Genomic DNA, 23882 nt, shown 5'->3' on the forward strand with positions numbered 1-23882 from the left:
GACCCCCGGGCAACTTTATTTATTAACATACAATTAAAATCACATTTCAGTACAAATAGAATACCACCATATTTCCCCTTTTCTATTTTAATAAAAAGAAAAAAAAGCAAAAGGTTATAACTAACAAAAGAAAAACTATATACAAAAGTACAATAACTATATACAATATATACAAGTAATAAATACCTAAACAATGTCTAGTCCATTTGTATTTGACAAATCAGAGAAAATAATTCCATTATCTATCCTATTTTGGTAAGTCCAAAATGTATCTAATTCACTTCCTATCCTAATTAATCTTCAACTATAACTAACTAACCTTCAACTATAACTAACTAATCTTCAACTCCCTCAGAGACCCAAGAAGGAAATAATATTAGCTAACAAAAATAAAAACAGGAAGTGCATGCAAACAACTTCCAAAAAAATTGTGAGTTGACAGAAACAGCCAGCTGCCTGGACAGTCACCTCAGGTTTCTCTGCAGTGTTGGGGCATCATCTTCAGCCTATAGGCTTAGTGTATCTGACAGACTCATTTGTGAAGTAAGATGTACACAAGGTCAACAGTTCAACCTCACATTGGGTGAGAGCAGTCCATGTACCAGAAACACCTGAATTCCACTAGTGTCCTGTCATGATTCAGGATTTTAAATTATGGAAATTGTTGACGGTTTTTGAATTCAGCTGTCCATTCTTCTTGGCTGTGTATATATGGCTTCATCTCAACATCCCCTTCTCCACATCCCTCTATTAAATGCCAGTCTACTATCTAGAGGTGTGAGCTTTCAGCTGCTGTTCCATTGCACAACAGAAGCCATCGGTCCTCTGTCTGCTAAGCTGCCTTCGAAGAAAAGGGCACTGTACCTTTTCCAGATTGCGAAGGCCACTTCAGGGATGCAGCCATATTGTCCTGGCCTCAGAAGATGCCTTTCATCATCCCGACCAGCATGATTTATTCCAATGGGCATTTGGTTATTTAATCGCTCTGAGCAGGGGTTTCCTCTACGGCTGCAGGAAAGGTTTGAACTGGATTTGCTATGGGGGCCTGCATGAGGCCCCTCTGGGAGTTTCCCGAAGACTGAGGCAAAGGATTACCCTGTCTGTCCTTTGTTGATCTACATTCGTTGGTCCAGTGTTTTCCCTTACCACACCTTCTGCATACTCCAAAAGGAAGGGGCATTCTGTTGTCATTGTTCCTTGAAGGAACATTGTTTCTAGGAATGACCTGTTTACAGTCCCTGTTCAAATGTCCTTGCTTTCCACATCCAAAACATCTAACATTCCTCAAACCTTTTGAAATTGCTTCTCCTACCCACATATCATCATGCTCATGAGCCTCAACATTAACTGTATCTCTAATCCAATCTTCCAAAGGTGCAGATCTTGCCTTTAACGGCCTGATTATTCTTTTGCATGCTGCATTCGCATTCTCAAAGGCCAAAGATTCAATTATTATCTTACTAGCTTCTGAATCCGAGACCATTCTCTTTACTGCTGAAGCCAGTGTTTGTAAAAAATCTGTGAAAGATTCTTTTGGGCCTTGCATAACCTTTGTAAATGACTCAGTTTTTTTTCCTGGTTCCTCAACTCTGTCCCATGCATTCAAGGCTGCCGTTCGACATAAAATTAGGGTTTGGACATCATACAAACATTGTGTTTGTACTGAAGCATATTGGCCTTCTCCAATAAGCTGATCCTGGCAGACTTGTATTCCTTTATCCCTCCGTTGTTTTTCTATGTTTTTAGCTTCATCCTTAAACCAAGTTAAAAATTGAAGCCTCTGACTGGGTTCCAGAACAGCTTGTGCCAGCTCCCGCCAGTCCTGTGGTACAATCCTATTATATGTTGACCAAGAATTTAACATTTGCTTTACATGTGGGGAATGCATGCCATAAGATACTATTGCCTCCTTAAATCTTTTTAAATCCAACATTTCAATTGGAGCACAAATATTTTGTGTAGTCATTTGATCAGGCAACTGCTGTATGGTTACAAGATAAATCAAGGGTGACTGTGTGAAAACAGGCTTTCTTTCTGTAACCTTATGATCCAAACTTGAAACAATTTCACTGTTAATTTCTTCTGTCTGAATTTTTACAAGTTTAACAAGTTTTTCTAAAGCTGTCATCCTGGCACTTAAATTGACTATCTTTTTAAATATTAAAATGAGGATGAGCATAGTGATAAACTGCATAATTCCAACAATACTAATCTTCTCATATAGTTGTTCCATTTTCAGACTGCTTAAAATTTCAAACAAAACCCAATTTTCTTCCAATTTACACATAAACCCATTTTTTTTTAATGTGGAAAAAATTTGTCTTTTACATAGTTTCCTTTAAAATATCTGATATGTTATGACTTACCAAATCTGTGTAGAACAGTAGAAATCTGAGGAAATTTCAAAACAGCCACCTAGTGTCCGAGGTGTGAATCGAGAGAGAGAGAGAGAGAGAGAGAGAGAGAGAGAGAGAGAAGAGAGAGAGCACAAGAAAGCGTAGCCGGCTAAAGCTTAAATCCAGCCACGTGTTCCCTCTTGAGCCGAGTCAAGGCTTGGCTCTGGCTTCCTTAAGCTCCCACCACGTGTGTTGGCTTTACAGGCAGGGGCCCTGTTCGGCAGGGCAGGCCTGAGTTGTTTGTAGCACCGGCTTTAAGCAAGCAGCTCACGGTTAGTCCGGCCTGAGTCCAAGCAGACCTGGGCCCCGGCTAGGGAGCTTGGACTAGGGAGCCAGCCGCCCGGGCTAGGGAGCCGGCCCTTGGGGGAAACCAAACCTGCTGCCAAGCCAAATGGTTTTTAATGGATTCTTGTCACGTTGGGCGCCAGATGTAGATGTAACTAACTGTCTTATTAAATAAGAAACACAGAACCAATGTAAAAGAGAAAGCCGAGAGGTCAGAGCTCAGAGCAAAAATCTTACCCTCCTCCTGTGGTGCTCCTAGCTTCCTGAAAGAGAGCTATTTCCTGTGTGTATGTCTTTAAATAGTCTTTCTGTTCTGCCTTCTCATTGGTTGTAAACCCAAACACATGACTGCCTCGTTACTGCCTGTAAGTACAGCCCTCTAGGTCTTAAAGGCATATGTCTCCAATGCTGGCTGTATCCCTGAACACCCAGAGATCTATGGGATTAAAGGTGTGTGCCACCACGGCCACGCTCTTTCTATGGCTCTAATAGCTCTGACCCCTGGGCAACTTTATTTATTAACATACAATTAAAATCACATTTCAGTACAAATAGAATACCACCATAGGGATCATTAAAAACAAAGATAAGATACATAGAGAAAATGAAAAAACTTAGTTTTGTGTGTGTGTGTGTATGTGTGTGTGTGTGTGTGTGTGTGTGTGTGTGTGTGTATTATGTGTATAGGACTGAGTGATTGCATACATTAGGAAATAGCATATTATTTCTAGTGCCTGATGTGCTTTATATATGTTACTTGGTTAGAACTATTGATATCCAGAACAACTAATTTGACATTTAAAGCACTCATTTCTTTGCTTTTCTTTATATTTTTTTACTCCCTCTATATTCATTCCTAAACATTATAGTTGTTTTATCTTGTTCTGAACATTTTATTGATAGACTCATACTGCATTTTGTAGCCTTTTTTCTTTCACTTAGAATTTTATTGTAAGAATCACACTTGGTTTTGTTTATAGCTATTCATTTAGACATGTTTCCTTTGTAATTTCCCAGCTCATTCTTCTAAGAATAGACATCTGGATTGTTTTCTGGTTTGGCATTTGTGAATAAAACTGCTGTAATAGCTTCCTTGTCTCACACTACTCCTGTCTTCATTCCTTTTTGTTGCTATAAAAATATAGGTGGTCCTCAATGTATGATAGTTTGACTTGGTATTTTTTTTTAAAACTTTATGGTAGGTGACAGCAATATGTATGGGGTAAACCTTTCCCCAGGCCTTCAGTAGGGTGCTTTATGATGATGAACAGCAAGAGCAGCATAGCTCCTGGTATGTAGTATGAGGGTGGAGAAATACACTCCAAGTGTGATGCGCTACTACGCTATAATGTTTGGTAGATAACAATGAAAGGATTTTTTAAAGTTATATTGTTTTCATTTATAATGGATTTATTAGGACATACCACTTTTGTAAGTTAAGGAGCATCTATATCTAAGACCAAGACATTTGTTATAAGAGATGTTGGATTTGGCTCAGTTCTAGAGGTTGGGAAGCCAAGAGCCTGCTGCTGGCATTTGCTCATCTGGTAAGCCTTCTTGCTGCCTCACATGGTGAGACAGAGGAGAGGTGTTACTTGAGGTATCTTCTCTTATGATATTACTTTTGTCATATGGCCCAACCCCCATGATGCCATCTAATCCTAATTACCTCCCAAATGCTCCACTGTAAATAGCATTAACATATGGATTTGGGGATTAAGTTTTCAATGCATAAACTTGTAAGGAACACTTTCAAACCACAACAGTCTCCAAAGCCCTATTTTCATGGTTAAGCACACACTTCTTTATAGTATATAAGGAAATGTGGGATTGTGAATCATTGTCATATATACCTCTACGTTTTATAGGTGACACCAGACTGTTTTTCTAAAATGGTTGTTTAACACACATTCCATGGAGAAGGGAGATTTCCTGAAGCTGAGATGTGAGATTGTAAAACCTCCAATTGAAGTACCTTGTATAGTTTTAGTGAGATGTAGCTTACAGACCATAACATCTGCCTTTTGAAAATGTAGAGTTTATGTTTTAGTATATTCTGAAACTTTGGTCACCATCACAAAGAGGTTCTAATTTGATTAACAGTCACTCTTCATTCTTCCTTTCTTCTGCCCATAGAAAGCTGGAAAACATTTATTAGTTTTATTTTGTTTTTAATTTCCATTTGTCTATTCTGGACATTGCTCATAAATGGAATCATACAGTATACAGCTTCTTGTTTCTGTCTTTTTTCACTCAGTAGAGTGTGTCAGTGTACATCTGTATTGTGGAAGTGTCAGTCTTTCTTTCTTTTTAATGGATGAATACTATTTATTCCATTGTGTGGATGTACTACAGTTCATTTATCCATTCATTCAGAGACATTTGGATTGTATCCACTTTGGGCTGTTATGAAGAATGCTCATCTGAATTGTGTAATTTTTTTCTTTGTATGTGTATGTGTGAGAGAGACAGAGACAGAGACAAACAGACAAAGAGAGACAGGGTCTTAATTTGTAACCTTGGCTGTCCTGAAATTTTTAGAAATCCACCTGCCTCTGCCTACTGAGTGCTGGGATTAAAGGTGTGCACCACCGTGCCTGGCCCAGTGTATAATTTTTAATATGAATGTATGTTTCTATTCTTAGTTCTTATGGATATACCTAGGAGTGGAACTGTAGGCCCCTAGTCTAACTCTGTGTTTAACTTTGGAAGGTGGTGGTTTTTGTTTTTTGCTCTTTTGGGGGGCCCACCACCCAGCTCCCAAATAAATCACACATGGAGGCTTATTTTTAATTATAAGTGTTTGACCTTAGCTTGGCTTGTTGCTTGCCAGCTTTTCTTAAATTATCCTGTCTACCTTTTGCCTCTGGGCTCTTCCCATTCTCTTCTGTAAGTCTTACTCTTAATCTGTGGCTTGCTGTGTAGCTGGGTGACTGGCCCCTGGAGTTCTTCTCTGGCTACTTCTACCTCCAGATTTCTCCTTCTACTTATCCTCTCTGCCTGCCAGTCCCACCTATCCTTTCTCCTGCCTTGCTATTGGCCGTTCAGTTCTTTATTAGACCATCAGGTGTTTTAGACAGGCAAAGTAACACAGCTTCACAGAGTTAAACAAATACAACATAAACAAAAGTAACACACCTTAAAATAATATTCCCCATCACAAGGGCACTGCCAAACTGTTTTCCAAAGGGGCTATACCTTATAACATTTTTATCAGCAATATGTTAGAGTTTTCATCATTATCTGTTTTAGACCTGTCCTAGAAAGCATGAAGGTTGTATAGATTTACTTGTTTTAATTTGCATTTCCCTAATTACTAATGATATTGTTATATTTCACATATTTATTGGTCATTTATGTATCATCTTTGGAGAAATGTCTGTTTAAAATCTTTGCCCATTTAAAGTTGAGATTATTTGTCTTGTTACATTGGATTCTGTTACAGATACATACTTTGCAAATATTTCCTTCCATTCTTTATGATGTCTTTTCACTTTTTTCATAGTGTTCTTTTTTTTTTTTTTTTTTTGGTTTGTTTTTCGAGACAGGATTTCTCTGTGTAGCTTTGCGCCTTTCCTGGGACTCACTTGGTAGCCCAGGCTGGCCTCGAACTCACAGAGATCCGCCTGCCTCTGCCTCCCGAGTGCTGGGATTAAAGGCGTGCGCCACCACCGCCTGGCTCATAGTGTTCTTTTATGCACAAAAATTTTAAATTTTGATCAAGTCTGATTTATACATTTTTGCTTGTTTGTGGTTTTGGTGTTACACCTAAAAAAACCCCTATTGCCTAATCCCAAGGTCACAAAGATTAATTTTAGAGGTTTATCTTAGAAATTTAGGTTTTTGAACCATTTTGAAGTAATTTTTAAAAACTTTTTAAAATAATTTATTTTTCTCATTTTATGTGCATTGGTGTTTTGCCCGTATGTATGACTGCATGGGGATATCAGATTCACTGGAATAAGCATTACAGACAGTTGTGAGCTGCCATGTGAGTGCTGGGAATTGAACCTGGATCCTCTGGAAGAGCAGACAGTGCTCTTAACCAAGCCTTCTCTCCAGCCCCTTGAAGTAATTTTTAATATGATATGAAGTAGAGGTTCAATTTCATTCTTTTGTATACTAATATTATGATCTGAATACAAAATAACTTCTTCCCCATGGGTTGAAACTTGGTCTGTTGCTAGTGGTGCTATTTTGGGAGGTTCTAGAAACTTGAGGAGGTTAGAGGCCTAGTTGGAGGAAGTAGATTACTGAAGCATACTTTTAAAGGTCCTGGTGCATATACCCTTCCTCATTTTCTGCTTCCTGATGTATAAGGTAAACAGTCTCCTCTCTCGTACACATCCTGTTATCATTTTCTTCCAGAGTATATGGGACCAAGCGGAAATTTACTGTTCTCTCTAAAACTGTAAGCCACAGTAAATCTTTCCTTCCTGTGTTGTTCTCATTGGGCATATTAGTCATAGTGATGGTAAAACAGACTAATAGTTGCTGCTTTACTATTATTTTGTAAAAGATTATGTATTCATCAGAGTTTACATCTTTGTTGTTGTGGTTTTGATGTGTAAGCTTGACAGTTTTTTAATATTTTGTTTTATTAACAAATTTTGATCTTTGACAATTTCATGGTTAACTTTCCCACACCCTTTCTTATTCCCTGCTACTGCTGTCGGCCTTCTTTCTTACTTACAAATCTCTTTCCCATATTCATGACGTTTTGTTTTGTTTTTGCGTCCTGCAGTGGTTAGCTAGAACTGTTTCTGTCTATGACCATGAGTTTGGAGCTATCCATTAGAACCTGGTGGGCTCACCAATGGGTATACAAACAACTGAATACTATTTCTCCCACCCATGGGTATACAAACAACTGAATACTATTTCTCCCATTCTCCCAAATTCTGTGTTAGTTGCCAGTAATTCAGAAGTAAGTGGTAGGGCCTGTTAGGAGGGCTTGATATGTGGGCCCAATGCCTATTACTCAACTGCTGTGTATCTGATTTCCATGGCCTTGTCATGCTTTGAAGATGGTATTTCTCACTCTTCTCCCTGTCTGTTAGCCTAGATTCTTTCTGTCCCTCTTCTGCAGTGTTCCCTGGACCTTGGGGAGTTGTGTAAATGCCTTAATTAGGTCCGAGCACTCAAATGTTCTTAGCATCTTATGTGGCCATGGGTCTCTTCATTCACCTCCATTCACTGCTAGGAGAAGCTTCTCTCGTTAAATCTGAGAGTAGCCTTGTCTGTGGATGTAAACAGACATGTAAAAGGTGATTGATGCTCTTGACACTCTGTTTCTGAGTTTACTGTCCATTTGGATTGCCTTATTATGGAAACACCTGTTTTTTAATTTTGCCCAGTGATTTTATTGTATTATCTGCTCTTCCCATTGATTCATAGGAATTCTTAATATGTGAATAATAGAAGTTCTTGATTGATTATAAATATCACAGCTACATTCCCCCATACTTTAGATTGGCTATTCTTTTTCTGATATCTTTGTTGAACAGAAAGAACTACTTCAATGTAAGACAATTAAGTTTATGGGTTATTTATTTATTTATTACTTTTATCTGCATTTATTTTATGCGGAATTTATTCCCGTGCCATAAGTTTTTGTTTCTTGAGCTTCTTCTGGGATATCTTCTTCTTCTGCGCAACCTCCTCTTCTGGCTTTGGAACAATCTGTTCCTTTTCAGTGAGGATCATCTCCATGTGGCAGGGGGAGCTCATGTATGGGTTAATCCGGCCATGAGCTCTGTAAGTCCGTCGGCGCATCTTAGGTGCTTTGTTCACCTGGATGTGTTCAATGACTAGAGAATCCACATCTAAACCCTTCAGCTCAGCATTACTCTCTGCATTCTTAAGCATGTGCAGCAAAAATTCAGCACTCTTTTTAGGCCACCGGCCCTGTGTCCAGCCCCACTGTTTGGCCTGGGCGCACCTACCGACTCCACCGTTATACCGCCGGAAAGGCACACATTGCTTCTTTAAAGTGACATCTTTCAGGTATTTGGTGGCTTTTCGGATATGCATACCCTTGATGGCCTGGGCAGTTTCACGGGTGTTCTTAAAGTGAACCCGAAGATTTGAACCTCTCGATTTGCATGATTTCGTAGGGTTTTCTGGGTCCAGCGAGTAGCGAACCATCTTCACGGGTCACCTGAGGCCGCGAACAGGAAGAGAGGGGTCATTTATTGAAAGAATGTTGTTTTTGTTGTCTTGCTTAAGCCCCAGGTTCACAAATACTGTTTTTGTTGTCTTGCTTGAACCCCAAGTTCATAAATATATTTTCTGTGTTATTTCAAGCATTATAGTTTTAATTTTCGTGTTTTGGGTCTGTATCCTATCTAAATTGTTTCCTAGATCTGATATAAAATGGCAGCGTACTCTTTCCCCTCATCAGAAAGCCAGTAGCCTCTGTGTCATTTGTTGAAATGAGTCTGTGTCCACTGCTGTGTAATGTCAGCTTTATTGTAAAACTAGATTTCCTTACATGCTTTGGTCTATTCCTGGGCTCCTGTTTCCCACTGCTCTCATTGGCAGCACCGGAGCCGCCACCATACTGACTTGAACATTGTTACAATGATGGAGAGATATGCTTCAGGCAAATCTTTTGCTCTGCACAAGAGTTTTTTCGGGCCTTATTTTTCATACTCATTTCTCTCTGTGTCTGTCTAATCTGAGCAAGGATTACTTATCTTTCTTTCCAGTGAAGTTTGTTTATTCTTAGGAGACTTGCATCAAGACCATTATAACATTATCAGGAGTTCTAACTTGGTTTGTTAATCAGCTTTGCATCATTGAGATAAACATCTAGAAACAAAAGAAGAAAGATTTTCTTTACTCTTGGTTTGAAAGGTTTGAGTCTGTGGTTGTGTTGCTCCATTGCTTCTGGGCCATGCATGGTAAGACAGTATTGTGGTAGGGCGCATGTCATGGGAAAAACTGGCTGAGTTCATGGTGAGAGGAGTCAGTCACACAGAAAGCAGCCAGGACAAGGTACACCGTTCAAAGGCATGCCCTTACTGACTTACTTCCTCCAATAATGCCCTCCATCATAGTAGTCCAGGCGCTGTGAACTCAGTGGATGAATCCATTGATTAACGTTAGTGCCCTCAGTCACCTCTCAGTAATCAGGGATAAAACATGAGCCTTCCCATGATCTTTTTGTGGGGACACTTTTTTCCCTTCTAAATTATAATACCTGTGCGTTCTTACTCCCAGGTGTCTCAATTACTGTGACATTGGGGCTGTTTCTTCCTGTCAGTCAGTGATAAATCTCAGTGACTGGTGGTGCTAAGTAAATTTTTCACCTCTGATCCATTGATTCACTTTCAGAAGGCCATGGCAGAAATCCAACTTGAGGGCCAGTTTGCATGACATTTTAAAAATGTAAACCAAACACAAATGACTAAGTAGGACTCATAAATCCAACAGGTATAAGATGCATTGGAGGAAACTCTAACAGAAGAGACTGAAGTAGTGCTAGGTGCTCTGGCCCCGCCATTGCCCATTTGTTCTAGGTCAGTGTAGAGAGGAGAAGGAAGGGAACGGAGGGAAAAGAAGAAAGGTGGGCATAGTGGCGTCTCAACAATAATCCCAACACTTGGGAGGCTGGCCAACCTGACTACATAGCAAACCATGTCTCAACAAAATAAAAACAAATTGTAATCAAACAGTTTTACAACTCTTCAGTAAGTAAAGCTAATGGTTTACTAAAACAAAGATTTTGCAATAGACTTTTTTTAAAAAGTTTCGCCTCACCGTTAATTAGAAACATACACATCAAAATAAAATACCATTTCCAGCTATCATCATATTGGCAACATATTTAATACTTTATAGTATCAAATATTAGCTAGAATGTAAATATTCTCAACATTGCTGGGGGTATAAAACAGAACAGATACTTCTTTGGGGGGTCATTTGCATGCCTATTAAAAAATAAAAGCACATACATTGCTTGTCTGTAATCCAGAAGTTTCTCTTCAAGAATTCCACAGAGGAATACTTGTGCACAAGGAAACAAGATGTCAGTTCCTATATTATTTATAATGTCTGAATTCTGAGAGGTATCTTTAATATGCATCCAACAAAAAACTCATACAGAAAATTTAGTTATAAGATATTCTTAAATATTTAATCAGAAATGAATTCTATCCATATGACTTCATCTTTGAAAAATACTGCTTCACAGAAAAAACATAGTAAAGTGAATGTGAAGACTAGCATCATTTCTATTAAGAAATTTTTTTCTTTTTCTTTCTTTCTTTTTTTTTTTTTTTAATTGGTTTTTCGAGACAGGGTTTCTTTGTGTAGCCCTGGCTGTCCTAGAACTCACTCTGTAGACCAGGCTGGCCTCGAACTCACAGAGATCCTCCTGGCTCAGCCTACGAGTGCTGGGATTAAAGGCGTGCCCCACCATCACCCAGCACATCATTTCTATAAAAGAGAACATCCCACTGATTATAGTCTCTTGTGCATATATGTGTGTGTTCATGTGAGTGCATATGTGTATGTGGTTGCATGTGCACATGTGTATACATGCATATGGAGACTACAGGTCAACTTCATGCAGCTGCTATCCATCTTGAATTTTTTTTTTTTTTTTTTTTTTTTGGTTTTTCGAGACAGGGTTTCTCTGTGTAGCTTTGCGCCTTTCCTGGAACTCACTTGATAGACCAGGCTGGCCTCAAACTCACAGAGATCCGCCTGCCTCTGCCTCCCGAGTGCTGGGATTAAAGGCGTGCGCCACCACCGCCCGGCTGATTTTTTTTTTTTTTTTAAGATAGGTTCAGTGGCAGTTTGAATGAAAATGGCCCCATGGGCTCATAAGGAGTGGCACTATTAGGAGATGTGGTTTTGTTGGAGGAGGTGTAGCTTTGTGGAAGAAGTATGTCACTGTGGAGGCAAGCTTTGAGGTCTCATGCTCAAGCTATGCCTGTAGATCAAGGTGTAGAACTCTTAGCTCCTTCTCCACCATGTCAGCCTGCATGCCACCATGCTTCTTTTCATTACAATAACACACTAAACCTCTGAAACTGCAAGCCAGTCCCAATTAAATCTTTTCCTTTGTTTGTCTGTTTGTTTGTTTTGGAGCTGAGGACCAAACCCAGGGCCTTGCGCTTGCTAGGCAAGTGCTCTACCACTGAGCTAAATCCCCAACCCCATGTTTTCCTTTATAAGAGTTGCCATAGTCATGGTGTGTCTTCACAGCAATAGAAACCCTAACTAAGACTGGTCTTTCACTGGCTTGGAGCTTACAAGGTAGTCTAAGTGATGGACTTTTGGACGTGTAAGATGAGATAAACCCTTTTGATCAGTGTTTTATCACAGCCATAGAAAGCAAACCAGGACAGTATCCAACAGGATATTGGAAACTGTTTTAGGGCTACTGGATGTAAGACTTTCTGCTAGTTTCTTGAATAATATTTTGAATATAGTAGAATTTATGAGGGTAATATTAAAAGGTAGGGATCACACTTAATTTATTCACTATTAAAATGCAAGCTGGATATGATGGCTCATGCCTGTAATGCCAGCACTCAGGCAGAAGAGGCAAGAGGAGTGTAAGTTTGAGGCCAGCATGGGCTATAGACCTTGAAGAACTACCTCCACTTTAATCTCAGCACTTGGGAGGCAGAGGCAGGTAGATCTCTGTAAGTTTGAGGCTGACCTGGACTAACTATAGAGCTAGTTCCAAGATAGCCAAGGCTACACAAAGAAACCCTGTCTTGAAAACAAAACAAAACAAACAAAAACCAAAAAGAACTACCTCCCCCAAAAGAAATTTAAAAAATTTTAGTGTTATAAGAGAGCATGTGGTTAAGAACTGTTGTAAATTATTCAGTTGATTGATAGAAGTCAGTCCTAGTTGGTTAATGGGGATTGAAAGCAGTTTCCTTGCGTACTTAGGAATAAGAAAGAAAGACCTGTATAAAGGAACACTACAAATACTTAAAAGAACATAATCTAGGTTTACCGGCTCTGTAGAGTTTCAGATATCGAGGCAGCAGATGATGAGATAGATGACTTAGTGGGTAAAAGCACTCACCAGGCAAGCCTTTTAGTTCAGTTCCCGGAACCCATAGGAGAGAGCACCACCTCCAGACACTGTTCTCTGATCTCCACACATGCATACCCACATTAGTTTATCCCCCCTCCCCCACACACACACATAGTATCGATAGTGATAAACAAAAACTTTTTAAATAGTTTGTTTTGGTACCTCTTGATAACTTTTAGTAAATGAATATGAGTTTTTTTGTTTGTTTAGGACAACTAGGCTTCCTTCTCAGCAATGTTATATATGAAAAGATTTTCATATTTTAAATTTTGATCAACTAATATAATATGTTTGGGGTTTTTGTTGTTGTTTTTGTTTTGGTTCTTAGAGATAGGGTTTCTCTGTGTGTCGCTTTGGTGCCTGTCCTGGATCTCAACTCTGTAGACCATGCTGTCCTTGAACTCACAGAGATCCGCCTGCCTCTGCCTCCCAAGTACTGGGATTAAAGGTGTGCACCACTGCCACCCGGTATATGTTTGTTTTTTAAAATAGGGCTTCATTTTATAGCCCAGGCCTACCTGGGACTCATAATAATTCTACTGCCTCCGCTTTCCAAGTGCTGAGATCGTAGGTCTTAGCCAACCATGCCCAGCTCAGTATTGGGTATTGTTGAACAGTTTCATTGAGATTAATTTACAGATGATAAAATCCACTCACCTAAGCATACAGTTGTATAATTTATTGGTAAGCTTATCCGGCTGCACCGCCATCAGTACAGCTGTCTCTAGAATGTTTCCATCACTTTCATCTGTCATTAGTTCCTCAGCCCTTGAGCTGCCTTTCGTCTCTTTAAATTTTGCCTGTGTAAACATTTCCTATAAATAGTGTCATATTCATGCTGTTTTCGTTTAGCCTAATATTTAGAGGTTTACTTTATGACAACATGAATCTTTGCTCCTTTTTTATTGCTGAGTGATTTCTTTTTGTAGCACATTGAAATACAGTTGTTTTTATGTCAGTCTATAGACTATAAACTTGTTAGACTCCTAGCTAATGCTCTTGCTCATTTGCTCTCTCTCTCTCTCTCTCTCTCTCTCTCTCTCTCTCTCTCTCTCTCTCTCCCTCCCTCCCTCCCTCCCTCTCCCTCCCTCCCTCCCTCCCTCCCTCCCTCCCTCCCTCTCTTCCTCCTTTGGATTTTCTGTGTACAAAATCATGTCACCTGTGAACAAATATGGTTTTACTTCTTTGTTTCTAGACTAACTTCTGTGTTTTGGGCTTTGTCCTTTTCACTGGCTCAGGTCTTTAGTACACTAGTGTGTAGAAATGCTGAAAGGCGGCTTCTTTGTCTGCCTGCAGTTCTCCAGGGAAACCACTAAGCTTGGTAGTAGTTGTAGATCTTTAAAGATCTCCTTATCCAATTGAGACCATGCCCTCTATGTAGTTGGAAGTTTTCCTGTGTCCCGGCTGGAACACATCTCTCCCACTCGCGCCCCCCAAGTAAACACACAGAGGCTTATATTAATTGTAATTTCTTGGCCATTAGCTCAGGCTTATTACTGACCAGTTCTTACACTTAAATTAACCCATAATTCTTATTTATGTTTAGCCACGTGGCTTGGTACCTTTTCTCAATTCTGTCTTCACATCTTGCTTCCTCTGTGTCTGGTTGATGACTCCTGACTCAGCCTTCCTCTTCCTTGAATTCTTGTCTGCTTATGCTGCCTATACTTCCTGCCTGGCTACTGTCCAGTCAGTGTTTTATTAAACCAGTGTACAAAAGCATTATTCCACAGCACCTCTGGTTGTTTCTCTTAATATTGTTATTGTTGTTTGTAGTAGTAAATGGGTATTAATGTAGTATTTAACATTTGATTTTTTTCTAATAACCAATTTTTGTTTTACTATGATTATTATTATATTTGATATTACATGTAATGTAGTATGTTGTGTAATACATATTTATTATCTATTTGCTATGAATGAGTATGCAAGTACCTATAGTATGCTGACACAGATTCATCCAGAAACATACTCAGCAGTGGTATACCTTTATAGTTTTTTGAGGAACCACCATATTGATTTCCATAGTGGCTGTACTGATTTACAGTTCTACTAGCAGTGTCTAAGGGTGCCTTTATCTCTGCATCCTCACCTGCATTTGTTCTCATTTGTTTTCTTATGATACAGCTATTCTGATTGGGGCAGAGATGGGATTTCAGTGTAGTTTCATTTGTAATCAGTGATGACTAAGGATGGTTAAATATTTAATATATGTATTGGCCATTTGTACTGCTTTTGAGAACTCTCTGCTCAGTTCATTTACTCAGTTAATTTTTTCAGCTCTTTATTCTAGTTATTAGTGCCCTGCCTAATGAGTAACTAAGGAAGATTACCTCCCATCCTGTAGGCTCTTTTCAGGTTGTTGTTTCCTTTGCTGTGCGCGAACTTGATTTGATCTTTGATAGGCCTAGCTGTTATTTCCTGAGTTGTTTGAGTCTTACTCAAAGTTGATGCTTGTCCCTGTATCTTGAAATGTTTATATTTTTCTTTCATAGGGTCAAAGTTTCATGTCCTATATTAAGACCTTTCAGTCCATTTTGAGTTGATTTTTGTACAAGGTTAGAGATGAAGATTGTGTTTCAGTCTTTGCCATCCAGTTCCCTAACACCATTTGTGGCTAAGGCATTCTTTCCTCCAATAGGCACCTTTGCCAAGAATTCATTTCCTATGGATTTTCTTCACCCCTTTCACCTCTGATGTTATTGAGTCTTTCTTTTTGGTTAGTTTGTCTAAGCATTTGTCAGTCTTGTTTATCATTTCAAAAAAGCAACTGCATCATTGATGGTCTTTTTTTTTTAGAAAAAAATCTGTGTAGCCCTGACTGTCCTAGAACTCACTCTGTAGACCAAGTTGACATCAAACTCAGAGATCCGCCCGCCTCTGCCTCTCAAGTGCTGGAATTAAAGGTGTGTGCCACCAGCTAGCTCATTGATCTTCTTGTGGTCTTCATTTCATTAATTTCTACCCTGCTCTATTATTTCTTTTTATTTCCACCTACTAAATTTGTTTGTCAGAGAATTCTCTTGACTTGTGAATGTAGGCACTCATCTCAATAAGCTTGCCTCTCCTGCCCTTGCTGTATACCAAAAATTCTAATAAATTGTGGTTTTATTTTCACTTGATTCTAGGATTTCTTTAATTTTTTAAAAATTATACTTTGTATGTAGCAAATATAGTTTGCATATTCAATCTCCATGTTTTTATGTGGCTTCTGTACTTTCTCATGATATTAATTTTATTCCATTATGATAAATAAGATATAAGAAAATTTTTTTTGTTTTGTTTTGTTTTTTGAGGCAGGGTTTCTCTGTGTAGTTTTGGTGCCTTTCCTGGATCTCGCTCTGTAGACCAGGCTGGCCTGGAACTCACAGAGATCCACCTGGCTCTGCCTCCCGAGTGCTGGGATTAAAGGCGTGCGCCGCCGCTGCCGCTGCTGCCGCCGCTGCCGCCACCACACAGAAATTATTTTTTAAAGATGTATTTTATCTCATTTATATGTATTTATATGTATGTGTGGGTGTGTTGGGATTAAAGGCGTGCGCCACCACCGCCCGGCAAGAAATTATTTTTTAAAGATGTATTTTATCTCATTTATATGTATGTGTGGGTGTGTCTGTTGGTATGTATATGCACATGTATGTCTGAGTGCCAACGGATTCCAGAGGAGGGTGTTGGATCTCTTGGAACTAGAGTTATAGGTGTTTATGAATTATTTGACATGAACTTGACCACTGAGCCATTTCTTGATTTGGAAAGTTTTCTGCCATACTTCTCTGAATAAATTTTCAGTCCCTTTGGTCTGTTCTTTTTGGGTCTTTCTGCACCGTGGATTGGGTCACTTTGGTCTCTTAGTGGTGCATTAGAATGTTATTTTTATTATTTTTGAATTTTGTTTTCACCGTTATCTAAATATCGATTTCCTGCCTTTGTCATCAGCTCCTAATAGCTTTTCTTCCACCTGCTCTAGTCTGTTGATTATACTTTCTAGTAAGAGTTTTTACTTGACTGATGGAGTTTTTCATTTTTAAGATGTCTTTGGCTGAATTTTTTTATCCCAAGTACTGAATTTGTAGTCCAAGTTGTTGAATTTTTTTGTACAGGTAACATACCCACAAATCCACACATACACATAATTTAGAATAAAGTAAATCTTTAAAAGAAATATAGTTTAAAAGACATTAAAGTCATTACTACATCATAAGTGGCAATAGAAAAGAAAATAGTAAAAATAATGTATAATAAAATTATGAATTTAAAAATTAGTAAAGGCAAAAGTAATGATGAGGCTGGGCGGTGGTGGCGCACACTTTTAATCCCAGTACTCGGGAGGCAGAGCCAGGCGGACCTCTGTGAGTTTGAGGCCAGCCTGGGCTATACAGCGAGATCCAGGACAGGCTCCAAAGCTACACAGAGAAACCCTGTCTCGAAAAAACCAAAAAAAATAAAAATAAAAAAAAAATGAATGAATGAATGAATGAATGAATTAGACAAGCTTCTTTCTGTGCCCTCTAATATTCAGGCTGGGAGGGGAGCTGGCAGTGAGGCAGGCTGGTGTTATGCATAGGGTGAAGTCCCCAAAGTCAGCCATTAATTGTATAATTGTCTTGATTTCTCCGAAGTGTGATGAGTTGTTTTGGTTTTTGCCCTGTTGCTGTCAGAATTTTTTATTTACTTAATACTTCAACAACATTGTATCAATATGTATTTATCCTGTTGAGATTTGTTGAACTTCTGTGGCCTGTAGATGTGATTTTGATCAATCAATCTGGAGGTTTTCAGTCATTATTTCTTCAAATATTTTGCCCCCTTGTCTCTTTTCTTAGGAGACTCTTAATTACATGGAGTTTGCTCATGCTTCATGGGTCTCCAAACCTTGTTCATTTCTTCCTGTTTTTTGTTTGTTTGTTTGTTTGTTTGTTTATTTCCCTTTGCTGGCTACATCAGTTTTCTGGCTCTTTGTCCATCGTGCACATTTGCAATCTTTGGGCCACCAACCAGCTCCCAAATCATGACATGGAGACTTAATATTTATGAATGCTCGACCAACTGTCGACCAACTGAGGCTTGTTTCTGACTAGCTCTTTTAACTTAAATTAACTTGTTTCTTTTTATCTACCTTTTGCCTCGGGGCCTTTTACCTTTTCTTTCTTGCTTTCTGTCTGTCTTACTTTCCTGATGTTTCTCTGGCTGGCTGGTGGCTGCCTGGCTTCCGCCCCAGGTGTGTCCCTCTTTCTCTCTAGTCTCTTCCTTCTTCTCTTCCTCTCATTCTCTTCGAAAATAGATTGCTCCTCCTGTTTATTCTCTCTGCCCACCAGCCTCACCTATCCCTCTTCTGCTTGGCTATTGGCCATTCAGCTTTTTATTAGGTCAATCAAGTGCTTTAGGGGCAAGGTGAAACAGCAACACATCTTTACATAATTGAACAAATGCAACAGAAACAAATGTAACATGTCTTTACAGCATTAACAAAGGCAGCAGAAACAAATGTAACACATCTTTACATAGTTTAATATTCCACAACAAACCTCCTTGATTAATGTTTTATGAACAGTCATTGCTTTTTCCAAATCTCTGGTTTTTAATTAGTTTTAATCTCTCATAGTTATAGATTGATTTAATTCTTTAGATGTAGTTTCCTTTAGTCCTTTGTACATGTTTGTATCAGTTGACTCAAAGTGTTTGTCTAGTAAGACTGATATCTAGGCTTTCTCAGGAGTAATTGCTGGTGACTACTTTTATTCTTGTGTTTGGGCAGTATTTTACTGTCTCTTTGTATGCATCATGATTCTTAGGTTAGAATAATAACTATGTAGTTTTCATATTTTATATTTTTAATGTGATATGTAACATGAATTGATTTGACTCATATTAAACCAATTCTCTGAGGCTGCTGGCTTTCACAGGTTCAGTGGTTATGAGGCTGCTGGTTTCCAGAGCTACAGTGATCCCAGGAAGGAAGGATAGAAATTGAGACTCCTGCAAGTTAAAGCACCAGAAAGCTCACCATTCTAAGATCTCGTAGTTTTCTTTAGTAATTGCTCACTGGGTTAAATTTTAAAGTTCTGAAGAAACTAGTTTTGACAAATTTTCATTGCTTTTTAAAGAAGTAAATTTTCAGTGATCTTTTATCCAGTGTTCCAGAAGTATATCTCAGTCTGCCTGTGCTTTTAACCATTGTGCATACATCCTGCTTTTTGATATGTAAACATGGTCTATATGTATTTATTGGCAGTCATGAAAGTCCACTCTTTGACTTCATTGAGAGTTGCTTGCGAAATAAACATGAAATGGTTATTTATGAAGCTGCCTCTGCCATTATTCATCTTCCCAACTGTACTGCAAGAGAGTTGGCGCCTGCCGTCTCAGGTCAGTTGTGTTTGACAGCTGTCCTCTGTTTATGTTCTTACATTTCTTTAAACCAACAGGTCTGCAGAGTGGTCAGTAAGAGTGGTGTTTAGGGCCAAGATTGCTCAGTGAATAAAGATCCTTGTTAATGACTGCAGTTTTCTTTAATGTTTAGAAAACACATTTGCTTTCATAACTAGCACTATTTCTCTTATTTAAATTGGGATATTAATTCTTAAAGAGGAAAAGCAAACCTTGTTTTCTACTGAAGGTTTTATGCCTGAACAAACAGTGCTTTTTTCCCCTATTTTTGATATTATTGTTCATTCACATGGAGGTTTGATGCTGTGATCTATTTCCTGATACACACAATGAGCATGATTCATTACACATTGTACTTTTCAGCTATATGGTGAGTGGGATCCACAGTGACTTTTCTGTTTCCCTTTTTCCAGTTCTTCAACTTTTCTGTAGCTCTCCTAAGCCAGCCTTGAGATATGCAGCTGTGAGGACCTTGAACAAAGTAGGTATCCTGCTGATAATATAGACTTGTATGTTTAATTCAGAAACATTAAATACAGAGCATTTGGCTTTCTCTTCAAGCTTAGCATATATGATCTATAGGCTTCACATGTGTACTTATTTGTGCTTGTGGCCTTAGTTGTAGCCATTTATACCGTTAGTTCATGGAAGATTACAATTCATTTCTAACTTCTGAGCACTTTATGTTCAAGAGTTACGCTGTTCAATATGAAGTCCATTCACAAGTGCCAATTTAAGTTTATTAAGATTTAAGTAAGGGACTCTGTTTCTTAGTCACTCTAATCATGCTACCTATGCTTATAGCCACTTGTGCTAATGAAAATCATACAAAACAATACAAAGATTGAACATTTTTATCAGTTTCTCATCTCTAATCTTGAAACTAGTTGTGTCTTAGAATTCACATTTGTGAATTTTAGAGAGGCTATATAATATGATGCTATCTCTTATAATAACTCCAGTGGGCCCGAAGTAGCAACCAACCATTAAAATACACAAAGATTTCTGCACAAAGCATATGATTCTTTGATACATGGATAAATGAAAATTTTTCACTAGTCTGGGTCATCTTTTCCTGTTGAATGAGTTTTACTGATAATGATCTGCAGATCTATGATCTGTGCCAATGTGGGATAGACAGAGATGGACAGCATCAATGCAGAATGGCTGACATAGTTTAGCAGTGGTGGGCACTTCAGTTTGGCAGGAATTTGTTTAATTGCAGGAGTGCTTTAAAGTAACAGAACGTTTTGTTGATCAGCATTTACCATAATAGATCTTTTTCTCAGAGTTCTAATGTTTAGTAGAAGAGACGTTCATGAACACAGAAACTATAAGGATAACAGGACACCTATAATAAAAGAGATTGATATTGTTATTAAGGCTGCATGGGAGAGGTTAACAAAGGAGAGTACTATGCTGTATTGTGGTCATTACTCATTTATCAAGTGAAACCTTGTTAGTTAAAAAACAATTACTTTGGGCAGGGAGTTGAGATGGTGTCAGGTAGCCCGGGCTGGCCTGGGACTTGCTGAGTGGCCATAGATGACACTGAACTCCTGGTCCTTCTACCTTCAGCTCTCAGGTGCTGAGGTTGTAGGCATTCGCCACACCTGATCTGAAAGGATTACTTTGGCCTACACTGTTCCCTTTAGATTGTCACTTACCTTAGTTAAAGTTTAGGTTCTGGCCTTTATCAACAACAATGTGCTTTACTTTTTTTTTTTTTTCTCACTACCTTCTACAAGGTGGCAATGAAGCACCCCTCTGCTGTGACTGCCTGCAACCTGGACTTAGAAAACTTAATCACAGACTCAAACAGAAGCATTGCTACACTGGCCATTACTACATTGCTCAAAACAGGAAGTGAGAGCAGTGTGGACAGGCTTATGAAGCAGATAGCTTCTTTTGTGTCTGAAATCTCAGATGAGTTCAAGGTAAGAATTTAAACAAGCTTTGCCTTGGTCAATGGCTTGCCTTAACAGTATCTTTTGAGAAGGTCTTACTTTTTATCAAGTCTGAGCTATCATTCTTTTCCTTCCTAGATATTGCTGTATCCTACATAAATAGCTTTTATCTTTCTCCAAGTTGTAAAGATGTTTTATTCTAAATGTTTCATGAGTTTTACCTTGTACATTTTGGTTTGTGACCACTTGAATTAATGTTTGTATGATAAGTTCAATGTTTTCCTATACTCAAACCCAGTTATATCAGCATAATTAGTTAAAAAGACTTCCTTTCCCTATTGGAGTGCTTTAGTATCTGTCTTAGGGTTTTTTTTTTTTTTTCTGTGAGGACACACCATGACCACGGCAACTCTTATGAAGGAAAACATTTAATGGGGTCTGGCTTACAGTTTCAGAGGTTCAGTCCATTATCATATGGCAAGAAGCATGGTGGCATACAGGCAGACAAGGTGCTGGAGAAGGAGCTGAGAGTTTTACATCTTAGTCCATAGGCTGCAGAAGGAGACTGTGTGCCACGCTGGACACAATTTGAGCATATGAGACCTCAAAGCCTGCCTCCACAGTGATACACTTCCTCCAACAAGGCCACACCTATTCCAGCAAGGCCACACACCTCCTAATAGTACCATTCCCTATTCTCCAAGCATTCAAACACCTGAGTCTTTGGGGTCCATTCCTATTCAAACCACCATGGTGTCTTTATTTGAAAATCAAATAATCAAATAATTATTTACTACTAATGTGTGAAACTATTTTTCTTTTAATTTTTTCATATTTGCTAAGTATCATGTGACCTTGCTGAATTCCCTTATTGCCTATATTGTTTGAAATTATCTGTATAAATAATAATATCTTGTATAAATGAGGTTTCCTTATTTTGAACCCAAAGACCTTTCCTTCCTTTTTTCTTGCCTTATTAAAACAGCTAGCAGTTCTAATAAAGTGCTGAGTACAACCAGTGACAGTGTATTAGAAATGATCAAAGGACATTAAGTTTTAGTGTAAAGAAAGGGAAAAAAGACCATGTCATTCTTTCTTAATGCTCAGCCATATAGCACAAGGGACTGTTACTGTCTACTTAATATGAATAGGTGAGACAGTTGATTTGGGAGGCAACTAGGCACTGGGACCAAATCCTGTGCTCATTGCATGAGTTGGCTGTTTGAAACCTGGAGCTTATGCAGGGACACTTGGCTCAGTCTGGGAGGAAGGGACTGGACCTCCCTGGACTGAGTCTACCAGGTTGATCGCAGTCCTCGGGGGAGGACTTGTCCTGGAGGAGGTGGGAATGGAGGGTAGGCTGAGGGTAAAGGGAGGGGGTGGGAGGGGGGAGAATAGGGGAACCCATGGCTGATATGTAGAACTGAATGGTATTGTAAAATAAAATATATATATATATATAAAAAAAGAAAAAATAAACAAAAGTAGACATATTAAAACTTTGGAGTGTAATAATTGGGTTGGAGCTGTTTGCCAAAATAAACTGGAATGGTAGGGAAAGTGTATTGGTAAGGATAATGTTTTAGAATGGAAGTTGGTAAATTTCTCTAAATGACTGTAAAATAAATACTATAGATTATCTAGGCTCCTAAAATTATCGATTTACATATTCTTTATTTTTATTCTTAATAATTCTTTAAAAACTCTAAAACTGCCAGGTGGTGGTGGTGCATGTGTTTAATCCCAGCACTCAGGAGGCAGAGCCAGGCAGATCTCTGTGAATTCGAGAACAGCCTGGGCTACAGAGTGAGTTCCAGGAAAGGCGCAAAGCTACACAGAGAAACTATCTCAAAAAACAAAAAAAAAAAAAAAAAAAAAAAAAAAAAAACAAAAAAATTCTAAAACCATCATAGCTTTCAAACCCTACAAAAATAGAATATAAATGTGGAACGGTGGCATGTGCCTATAATCCTAATACCTGGAAGGCTGGGGCAGAAGCATCATGAATTTTGGCCAGCCTGAGCTACATACAAGTTCTAGACATCCTGGGTAAACAGACTCTTGTCTGAAAAAACAGTCAAGCAGAATGCAACCAAAATTGGGTAGTAGTCTACTGGCTTCAGTTTTAGAAAATGAAAAAAGTTTAGAAAGATGAAAATTAAAGTACTTTAAAAACTTGATGGCCCGGATATGAATCATTGGAAATATTTATCTATCCTGTGTACAACTACTTGTAGAATTAAACAAAAATCCAATGTCTAATAAAAGTGATTTTTTTTGAATATTTGTTTTTATTTTTTATTTTTTTCTTTTTGTGTCAGGTTCTTACTAGGTAGGCTGAGCTGGTCTTAGATTCACAATCTTGATACTCCAGCTTTCCAAGAATAGAGATTATAGGTGCTACCAGGTCTGACTAGAAAGAAAAAAAAAAAGAAGAAGAGAGAATCCGACAATTTCACTTTTTGAACTGTGAGATTATTTCAGTTGTGTGCATTACTTATAAACATATTGGGCAAGTTGCAGGTTATATACAAAATGATAGCAGTCATGTAAATACCAAAGAGTAAGCAAAACTTACATAGGTATATGTATATGTATATGTATTATTTGGGGCTACATTAGTAAACTGAAGAAAAATAAGGAAATGGTAAAGATATCAGGAGAGAAATCAAGGAAGGCTACAAAAGACATGATCAGGCAGGAAAGAGGTATATAAAAGAAATTCAGATTATGGAAATCTTTTAAACAAACTATGAAAGAAGTGTATAAGCATTGTTTTTTATAATACTTTGTTAAATATGAATTTTAATAAGTAGTCTGAAACATGCCATAAGAAAGTTA

The 23882-nt window shown here is 38.4% G+C and overlaps 2 protein-coding genes across 5 annotated transcripts in view; one reads left to right on the forward strand and one right to left on the reverse strand.

The window, feature by feature from the left end:
- Window positions 1-23882, forward strand: part of Copg2 (COPI coat complex subunit gamma 2) — a 125338-nt gene that overhangs the window by 46761 nt on the left and 54695 nt on the right. For all 4 annotated transcript variants that reach the window (XM_037203673.1, XM_028866167.2, XM_028866168.2 and 1 more), the window contains 3 exons: window positions 18980-19113; window positions 19548-19615; window positions 20883-21071. In XM_037203673.1, coding sequence (XP_037059568.1) covers window positions 18980-19113; window positions 19548-19615; window positions 20883-21071 — 391 coding nt within the window. The remainder of the gene's footprint in view (window positions 1-18979; window positions 19114-19547; window positions 19616-20882; window positions 21072-23882) is intronic.
- Window positions 8242-8862, reverse strand: LOC114691061 (60S ribosomal protein L17-like). The gene has a single exon (XM_037203675.1). It carries the CDS (start codon window positions 8826-8828, stop codon window positions 8274-8276), a length of 555 nt encoding a protein of 184 aa, XP_037059570.1. The 5' UTR covers window positions 8829-8862; the 3' UTR covers window positions 8242-8273.

Source organism: Peromyscus leucopus, chromosome 3 (assembly GCF_004664715.2).
Source record: "Peromyscus leucopus breed LL Stock chromosome 3, UCI_PerLeu_2.1, whole genome shotgun sequence".
Classification (NCBI taxonomy): domain Eukaryota; kingdom Metazoa; phylum Chordata; class Mammalia; order Rodentia; family Cricetidae; genus Peromyscus; species Peromyscus leucopus.

Bases quoted from the DNA above. Each gene is read 5' to 3' on its own strand.
- LOC114691061 (XM_037203675.1), bottom strand. From the start codon at position 8,828: ATGGTTCGCTACTCGCTGGACCCAGAAAACCCTACGAAATCATGCAAA.